Source organism: Castanea sativa, chromosome 3 (assembly GCF_040712315.1).
Source record: "Castanea sativa cultivar Marrone di Chiusa Pesio chromosome 3, ASM4071231v1".
Classification (NCBI taxonomy): Eukaryota; Viridiplantae; Streptophyta; class Magnoliopsida; order Fagales; family Fagaceae; genus Castanea; species Castanea sativa.
In genome coordinates this window covers 23230373-23240617 of record NC_134015.1, presented here as the reverse complement: position 1 = coordinate 23240617, position 10245 = coordinate 23230373, and the positions used below count along the sequence as shown (strand labels likewise).

Below are 10245 nucleotides of genomic sequence, written 5' to 3'. Positions count from 1 at the left end.
TTAAAGTTACCTGTTAACATGATACAAAAAGAAACAACCACCTAATGATGATTATGTTCAAATTAAGGCAATGGTCCGAGAGAAAAGAGAGAATCATAATCATAGTCTATCTGTGGCTTTAAGAGAAAAGTTATAAGTTCAAATGTTGAACTGTTTCAATTATTTAATTGGAAGAGTCTGTGTCTTGCTGCATCTGTATTTGTATAAATTTGAAGAAACAGTAAGGGGACAAAAGAGAGACCCAATAATTCTCATGGAGTGGGCGGAAATGCACGTTCTTTAAATTCCACCATGTGAGTCCGACCATTCCAAGCGCAGGACTCTTAGTGAAATATATATATATATATATATATATATATTTTACTAATGTGTGCTCTTAGTGAAAAATGGTATACTATTATGTACATAATAATATACTATTTTTTGAAAAATTTTTATCCAGAATTAAAAAAGTTTTACAACTTTTTCAATTACTCATAAAATGTTTTTAAAAATAAATGGGTTAATGTATGCTCTTAGAGCACACATTAACCGGACCCAAAAGTCCGAATCACATGTTATGAATCTTTATAATATTTTGGGTTTGGCGAGAATTTGCACAAGACATTTAGTTTGAAAAATTGCAACCTTTAAATTATGATAAAAACAGGTTGGCAATCAGGATGTAGCAAATTGGTTGTTTCATTGATCGAAAACTAGCTACTACAGTTTTACTAGTACGGATCAAAATGTTATGATGTTGACAACTTTAACCTTTATGACATTATAGTTTGATCTGATATAAAGTTTTAGAAAATCCCACAAAGAGGAAATTTTGAATAAATTTTATTAGAATAATTGTATATTATTCAGTTATGTGTAAAATTATACAAGGTGGTCTATTTATAATTTGTAGGCATATTCTATAAGTGCAGTTCAAGTAATGTCTGCTGTACGAGTAAAAATAGACAATTGGCATGGGCACATACGAGCCTAGAAACCCAATGTACTCTAACATGCTCCTTAAACTTTAGATGAATTGCAAGAAACCAACATGGGTTTGGATACAAGATCATGGAAACAAGTTGGCAAGTGAGGTTTGGTGAAGATTCTTGATTAGGTAATCATGAGATATTATGGATTGCACTTGTAAAGTGCTGGAAGAGAGAAGGATACGAACAAAGTGACCACAATCAGTCACAATATATTTGATCTATTTATAAAAGATGTTATTATATGTAATCAGAATTGCACTTCAATTATCAAAGTAGATAGGAATGGCTAAAGCAAGGAAACCCCTACAAGAAGCCAACATAGTCACAAAATCTCTAAAGTAGTGTCAACAAATGCCCTTTATCAACAAGTGCGTATTAGCAAGAAACAATATGTTGTTACCCTTTCTAGTACCGAGGTTAAGTACCATGACTTTGTTGATGAATGTTTGAGCTTCTTAGACTCCAATGACACTCAATGAATACGAGTGATCCCCAGGCCATAAGTTTTCTTATCCATTGTTGATGTCTTTACTAAGTCTCTGTTAGAATTATGTGCCCTCAAAAACAATACTATGTATTTTTATTTGATAATAAAATTTTATTTTCACATTCATAATTTTTTATAGGTATATTTCATTGTTTAAATGTGGCATGTGATGTCACCTCTGTAGAAAAATCATGTTAATGGTTAAGGAACCAAAGACAGGGAGTAATGATTTTTTATAGATTATTAAATTGTTCTAGGCTATGGATATTAATTGAATATTACCACTGAAGCCTACACTTGTTGTGCTGCTATATGATAGGATGATTTACTCCATCATTGAGGTAGTGATTTTAAGCAAACAAGTAGGTGTAATGTAACAAGTACATGAACTGAATTGAATCTGATCAAGAACACCTTATGGAGTGATCACTGTTAATTAAAAGGTTGTTCTATCACAATCTTTCTATTGTCCTCAAACATGAGAGGTTTGTGTATATTTATTTACTATGCACATAACTTTGATAGTGTCAACTGGTGATGCTAATTTTTTAAAGGCTATATACAGACACGTTGGGTTATGTGTGTATTGAGTAAAATATGTAAATGCTCAGCAATGAATCCACCAGTCTCTAAAGAAGATAGTATATTCAGTTGATTTTCATATTGAAGTTGGACTCAAAACAAAACCGGCCGGTGACATTTTTTCAAAAATGTTTTTTCATATATATAATATTGTATATATATATTTAAAGAGTTTTTTCAAAGATATTTTGGAGTCCAATAGAAATTATGAAATAAAAAAATTAAGGGTTACATAAGCTAGGGACATGACAGTAATATTAATCCAGTCCTAGTGGCTTGTGGGAATATAGTGTGGTGGAAGGGCATAGATATAAAATTGTAAGTAAGGGGACCTCATTTGTAATTCTCTAATCTTCAGGGGTCAATTGCATTGTGTTGATGGACATTATTGCAATTTGTAGAAGTTCAAATATTTTCTTGATATGGTTGAGAAAATTAAGGAATAATTTTGAAAGAGTTTCAAGATAAGTTAATAACATTCAAAAAGTTATTGATTAATCCTATAGCTGAAGATTAGGATCTCTAAGGATCCCACGTCCAATCTCTCTCTTGGGTTTTTAGAAGTCTTAAATAAGAAATAAGATATTAATATACATTACGTTAGTGGTTGGCCATCAGAACTACTGAGTGATACTGCAATCTTCTGAAAACCTAAAAAGAAATAGAGAGAGAGACTTGAATACCCTGGGAGGCAACACGCTTGAGTTGCTAAGAGAGGTACGCAATTTTGTTCTGTTTAAAATCTATGGTTGTGTGGTACAACGATCTTAAATGAAAATATAAATTTTTGTTTTATATTGCTACTGCAAAACTAACAGTCTCATCCATAGTCTTCATGATCTCATCTTCAAACTCAAGGCAGCTTCATCAATGTCGCCTTTAACCAAGAGTTTGAATTGTGATGTTAGTGTATCTCTCATGAATCACATTTAGCACCTATTGATTTATTGGTTCTAAGTAAAAGCAAAGAACATTATTTTGTCATTTATTTCAGTCAAATCTAGGGATCCTCTTAGGTCAACTATAGTCTCTATACGTATGTACACACTGGTGTAATATTCATTATACCGAAATTTTATAGAATACAGATCCCATTCAAATGATTTTATTCTTTTCACCGTCCAAAATTTTTCAACACGAAAAATGGCTGCTATAGGGAAGAAGATTTAAAATATGGATACCCATACTCTCTCTCGTATAAACCTGCTAAGGCACAAGGTAAAGCATCCATGTCAAATCATATAAAATCATATAAGTATATAACACGTGAGCACGTTGGTCAAAACTCTGAAGTCAACTTTCTTATGATTCCTCAAGTACCCTTCTATATCCAAACGCGTGGAGCAAATAACATCACGTATAGTTCTCGAGCAAACGACACAGAAACGGAAGCTCAGGGGGAGAGAGTGGCCCTCTTAACTATAACGCACAGTGTCTTACTCTCTTTTGACGTTGTGTCTGCGCGCGTGTGTGCGGGAGAGATAGAGAGGGAGATAAAACTTAGGAGTCAATCAAATACCGACACTCTTTGCATTGTATTTGTAGGAACAGTTTGGGAAGGCATATATAGTTATATACTACTTGCAAGTAACTTGATAGTAAAAATTTTCGTATCACTTCATATAATATTTTATCAAAGTTAAATAATTTGAGTGATTTTCAAGAAATATGTTGTGCATAGTCTCGTTAAAATTTTAGTGGTACACATTATATTATCTTTATTTAATGTGCATTTGTAATAAAATTAGAAATTAAAATTATTTTACGTGGTGTTATCCATAGTCAATCATCATAACTCCAAGTCAAAACCTTTTTTTATTATTCAGAAAAATATATATAGGTAACGCGTCCTATTAGCTCAGTGATGACAATAACGTCACACGCATCCCCGTGCTGCTTAGTCAATGGCTCTCATGTGACCAAGATTTATTTAATTTAATATAATTTATTCTAGTTTTTAATTGATTTCTTTTGTGCGTGTATTTCATTGTATTTGGCTCACACGTCCTATCATAACATTTTTCTATAAATAGCCCGCCAGCCAATTCTTTCACCCCATCTATTTCCTTATCCATCAGTTAGAGCCTTAACTCTTCACGGCCTTCCTGTCTTCGCCTGAATTTCTCTCTATAATCGAGATTGAATCTAGACATATTTTTAAGTGCTCGGATGTTTTGAAGCTTTTGTTAAGAACCGAGACCCCAATTGGGTTAACAAATCACAAGGTTCTTGCATTTCAGAATATTATATTCTCTACAGATTTTCTGCAAACACTTTAAAATTAAGATGGTCTGTATGGTTTCTCGAACGGGAAGAGAGTTGCAAAGGTACAACAACTTGGGTTGCCGCCAAGTCGTAGGGTGAGTTTCATTGTCATTAAATTTATCATTATTTTCTTGTTTTTTAATGAATCAGAAATTTTATGTTGATTTTTTTTTTTCCTTTCAAGCTGGCATCCATGTTAAATTGAAACTACGGCTCTGCACGTTTATATTCTTCTAGAATATAATATGTCAAAGTCATTTGACATGTGTCCATATTGAATTGAATGGCTGGCCCCCATTTTTATTTTCTGGACTGTGGTCTCCCTCTCCTTTTAGATTTGTGTTTCAATTTTGCATAATTTGTTTGCTTTTGGGTTCTTGCTTTCATGCTTTGTTTTTCTCTTTGTTGTATCTTTTTAGAAATTATCTTATGAAGCGACTCCATGAAAAGCTATGTGGGTCTTATATGTTGTAAGAAGATGCATGATTTCATAGAGCCGCTCCATGAGATACCTCTCTAGGTTAGGTGGGAAAGTTCTTTGATTTTGTTCCTTGGTCAACAATGGAAACTAGTATTTGATTGGAAGCCGTGTGCATGATGTATATATAGCCTATACAAAGAATGCATTGATTATCAAATTTTTTTTTTTAAAAAATGAACTCATTGTCTCATTGTTCTATTGTTTAATATTGCAGATGCATACCTTATAGATATAAAAAGGGCAGTGATGGTAACAAAACCAATGAATTGGAAATCCTTGTTATTAGTTCACAAAAAGGCCAAGCAATGATGTTCCCCAAGGTACCACTTAATTTACAAGATTGTAAATTAATAGACTATTCTCACTATATAGTCTATTCTTAAGTTAAGAAAGAAAAAAAAAAACTTTTCACATTATATATAATAGACTATTCTTTTTATTTAGTTTGATTATTCATTAGCAATCTATTGGCTTATCAGGGTGGTTGGGAACTTGACGAATCTGTGGAAGAAGCAGCCTCTCGAGAGTCACTCGAAGAAGCCGGGGTTCGTGGCAATGTTGAGGTTAGTGTTTTGTCACTTCGTTGAATATTTGATTTGTATAGCTTTTGAAAGTAAATTCTGTACTTTTACACAATGAACTAACCTAGCTAAATAAAATTATGAAGCAGTGTCAATATACTCAATATTCCTACCCTTCTTTGATATGATTTTTGTGATGCATATTACAGTGTAAATTGGGCAAATGGACCTTCATTAGCAAACGCTGTGGAAAATGTTATGAAGGCCACATGTTCCCTTTATTAGTCCAGGAACAACTTGAATTATGGCCGGAGAAGAATGTCCGCCACAGAATATGGGTATGTTCTTGCTCAACAAATTAATTTTTTTTTCCTTGTACATTAATGTTCTGTGTCATATATATATACGTGTGTGTACTAATTATTCTATGTTTGTAATTGTTTGCTATATATATAGATGTCAGCAGCCGAAGCCAGAGAAGTTTGTAAGCATTTGTGGATGAAGGAAGCCTTAGACGTATTGGTTGAACGGCTTAAATCTCCACAGCAACAGAAGAAAGAAGATGTTCTGCCATGTTTTCTAATTTAGAGAACATTAATAAATAAATTGTTTTGTACATAGACATTTCTCAGAGTCATATGTTCATCATTGAATCTTCAAAAAACCAGAAGATCAAACGGCTGATTAGAGAGAGCTAGGCAGGAAGGCAAGGGTTGTAGAGAAAACAAAGTGATAACTGCTTGTAAATTCATGGATTCCTGGTGTTTGTTGCACGTTACTGAATTGTTGATTTTCTATGTAACCCTCGTTCATCAGAAACCAAATGAAAATACGAGAAAGGAATATATCACTTACAAGTTATCATGAACATGTTGAAATTAAACTTTTCCCATTAAAAAAAAGAAAAAAAACCAAGAACTGTTTCTGGGTGGGGATGTTATTTATATATTTTTGGGATTTTTATTTAATGGTAGGAATGGTCAATCCGTGGAAACCCAACTTGTCATGATCATAACAGTACTTACTTCTAATAATATACATTTGGTTTACTTGTTCCAAATTCAACAAAAAAACAAATCCAAATTAATCGAATACTTCTAACCTAAATTCCCAAATTGGTTTGCCACTGTTATAAAAGATATAATTGACAATTCTAAGTTCTATATTATTCCTTTCGTACAACAGATTCTCAAAGAGAAATGATACTTAATTTATACCATCAGCATTGAGAACAAATAAAATATTTTTTCTTGTTAGGTGTGATCCATGGGACATATATCCAATTTTTGTTTATTTATTTGATTCCTTAGTATACTTTTTTGCCGCTCCAAGTGAAGTAACTCTACCTTGCTTTTTCGAAATTCTTATTTTTATTGTGAGAATATAATTTTGATGTGTCATCATCATCGATCATATCATGAAAAATGAAACTTTTTGTTTTGATAGGTATGAAAAATGCAACTGAATCTTATCCAACCCTAAACGTCTAGTATTTTGCATAATACTGTATGTAGGGCATTTATTCCTATTCCATAGCATCAAAGTCCTTTCGTTTTTGCTTTTTCTTTGCAATCAACTTGAAAATTATACGTTTATAGAAAGCATCTTTGGATAGTGGAGGGCGCCGAGAATATGTTCCTAACTTCCTATATAGAACCTTCTCAAAAAAAAAAAAAAGGAAAAAAAAAGGAAAAAAAAGACCTTTTTTTTTTTTGGGTAATTGCTACCCATCAATTGTGAATGGGGTGCCACTCGACCTAAGGACATGAGGGCACGCTAAAGATTAACTCCACGGTTGACAAACCAAAAACATGTTTTTAATTCTATCTATATATATTGAATCTAATATGGCTGTTTTATGATGATTATTTTTATTTATTAATATCAATATATTGATTGATTGATTGGTTTTTTTATCTTTGTGTAGGTAAGCTTTGATCTTAGATTTTTCATCAAATGATTTGAGATTTTATAAATTAAATTAATTAAATTTCAACCCACCCTAAAGCGTTTTAAATTCAAATCACACACACTCTAAATGGTAAAATGCTAAAAAGATTTATTCGAACTCCAAAAATTAATGTAATATTTTATCTACCCCTCACTTTAATTTCCATTATTGATACATTAATTGTTGCTACACATTACTTGCTAGTTGCACATTTTATGTTTATTACTCACAAATTGTTTTATAAATGTACAACCTTAAAAACAATTAAAACCGTAACATTTTCAGTCATAATTTCAGTTTTTTTTTTTTTTTTGGTTGTGCGTAAAACTGTTTATGTACAACAAATTATATCTTCACAATTTTTTAAGATGTCTACACTTTACATTGAACTAGCTTATAACCTCATATATATGCATGGATACATTTAAAGATATACAATAAAATGTGTGGGGAGTAAAAGGACCCAGGTGGACATATGGGCCTTTGGATTGTAGCATGGAGGGCCGACCTGCTCCAGAATTAAACTTTACGAATTGGCCCATACGCTGAGGATCCGAGTACACGTCCGAGGGTAAGTTTCTCCTCGGATAAGCCCAGGAGAACTCAAAACTTCATTATGAAGGTCAAGGCACAATTCTGGAAAGACTAATGGTTAAAAGGGGACACCCTGAACCTCCTAGATGCATCAGTGTTAAAAAAAAATATCAAGAGCAAAGGCTGCTACCTCCGCATTAAAGACTCTGCACCTATTTCCTTGGCCGCATTAATGGGGAAGTGACCCCTGAACAGTAGGGCTGAAACTTCTAGTCACTTTCCAAAAAGTATCAGGGAAGGAAGTATTTAAGGGGGGTGAAGGCCAAAGAGAGAGGGGGAAAAACGGAGAAAGAAATTAAGAATTGTAATCTTTAAGGAAGAAAGAGAAATAGTAAAGAAATAGTCATCGGCTCAAGCCCGAGGAGACTCATTTGCAATTATCATTCATTATTTACAAGTGTTTGCTTATAAAAGCCCGTTATCAAGTTCTCAGTACCTTTAATCTAGATTCCGAACACACACTCTACAAATTTCATTGTTTAAGGCTCATTGGGCCTAAGCCCATAACCTTCTTTGGGTTCAGGTGCAATTGTGCACTTACAATTGGCGCCGTCTGTGGGAAGTCTAGTCTAGAAGGAGTTGGGATACTATGGCAGGCCTGGGTTCTCACCATGCAGAGTCACAGGGATCACAACCGGAGGATCTTTTCGAGCGTCTTGAGCGTCGAAGGGATCGTGAGGGAAGTGTCCATACAGAATACCCCGGGGCTAGCCATACTCATGATGGGGGTGGTACCACCCATGAGGATGGTGCTAAAGCCATGCAGAAGGAGATTAATCGTTTGAAGAGGAAGTTACGCCGCGCCAAACGCAGGTCTTCACCGTCCTCATCTAGTCCTTCCTCAGAGGAGGTACAGGGAGGTAGCTACAGCTCAAGGTCATGCTCACCCCCCAGTGCAACGTCCTCTGGTGAGGAGGACGACCAGCCAGCTCGCAGACGCAAGAAGCTTCCTTCAAGGGGCTTAGGAAACGATGCTATGAGTCGGGCGTTGCACCAACTCTCCAAATCTCTGTTTTCACGGAGGATTGAGAAGGGGAGACTTCCTAGGAGGTTTACCCAGCCCACCTTTACCATCTACAATGGCCGGACTGATCCGGTGGAGCACGTGAGTCACTTTAACCAGAGGATGGCGGTGCACTCTCACAACGAGACCCTGATGTGTAAAGTTTTCCCCTCTAGCTTGGGACCTGTTGCTATGAGGTGGTTCAACGGCCTTAAATCGGGGTCTATAGGTTCGTTTGGGGAGTTCACTAGAGCATTCGCTTCGCGGTTTATTACGTGTAGCAGAGTACCTCGGCCATTGGATTCGCTGCTATCCATGACCATGAGGGAAGGGGAGACGTTGAAAGCATATTCTGATCGGTACTGGGAAATGTTTAATGAAATAGATGGAGACTTTGATGAGGTGGCGCTCAATACTTTTAAGGTAGGCCTTCCTACTGATCATGACTTGAGGAAGTCTTTGACTAAAAAGCCCGTCCGCAGCGTACGTCGCCTCATGGACCGCATTGACGAGTACAAGAGAGTGGAGGAAGACCAGCAGCAAGGAAAGGGTAAGGAGAAGGTTATCCCGCAGGAGAGAAGGGATTTCAGGTCGGATAGATACCACAACAATAAGCCGAGGAGAGATTATGTTGGGCAGTCCGGCTCGGCAGCACCTCAGGCCGTGAACACTGTGTTCCGAGAACCAGTACATCAGTTGCTAAAGAAAGTTCGTAAGGAGCCCTTCTTCAGATGGCCTGGTAAGATGGCAAGAGACCCTGCGAAGAGGAATCAAAACCTCTTTTGTCAGTACCACCAGGATGTGGGCCACACTACCGAGAACTGTCGGACCCTTTGGAACCACTTGGAGCAGCTGTTCAGTGAAGGGAAACTAAAGCAGCACTTGTGTCAACCTGGTAGACAGGGCAGTCAATCTGGCTCGAACAATCAGAAGAATAATCCATCTCGGCCCGCATTGGGAACGATTAATGTTATCTTCGCTGCACCTGGCAGGACTGGCTTAGGTCCCACTAGGGTGATGGCGGTTTTCCATTCTCAGGCCGAGGAACCAGGTTGCAGGTCGAAGAGGTTGAAGGTGACCTTACCCGTCTTGGGATTTTCGGAGGAAGATAAGGTTGGTACCATTCAACCCCATGACGATGCTCTTGTGGTCACTCTCAGGATAGGGAGTTATGATGTCAAGAGAGTTATGATTGATCAGGGCAGCGGTGCAGATATCATGTACCCTGATTTATTTAAGGGGTTAAGGCTGAAGTTGGAAGATCTTACTCCTTATGACTCGCCACTCATAAGCTTCGAAGGAAGGGTCGTTGTGCCGAAGGGACAGATTCGTTTGCCCGTCCAATCCGGCTTAGAAATGGTTGAGGTGGATTTCATTGTGGTCGACG

The 10245-nt window shown here is 36.2% G+C and overlaps 1 protein-coding gene across 2 annotated transcripts; it reads left to right on the top strand.

Annotated features, from left to right (window-relative positions):
- The first annotated feature begins 4100 nt into the window (after positions 1 to 4100).
- Positions 4101 to 6221, top strand: LOC142629541 (nudix hydrolase 17, mitochondrial-like). Of its 2 annotated transcripts, none has more exons than XM_075803549.1 (5): positions 4101 to 4403; positions 5004 to 5109; positions 5269 to 5352; positions 5520 to 5648; positions 5767 to 6221. In XM_075803549.1, the coding sequence occupies exons 1-5, from the start codon at positions 4330 to 4332 to the stop codon at positions 5896 to 5898; spliced, it is 525 nt and encodes a 174-aa protein (XP_075659664.1). In that variant the 5' UTR covers positions 4101 to 4329; the 3' UTR covers positions 5899 to 6221. The 2 variants fall into 2 exon arrangements, with proteins under 2 accessions (XP_075659664.1, XP_075659665.1); XM_075803550.1 differs by lacking the exon at positions 4101 to 4403 and adding an exon at positions 4746 to 4828 and having other exon boundaries at positions 5767 to 6166.
- Positions 6222 to 10245: the final 4024 nt, after the last annotated feature.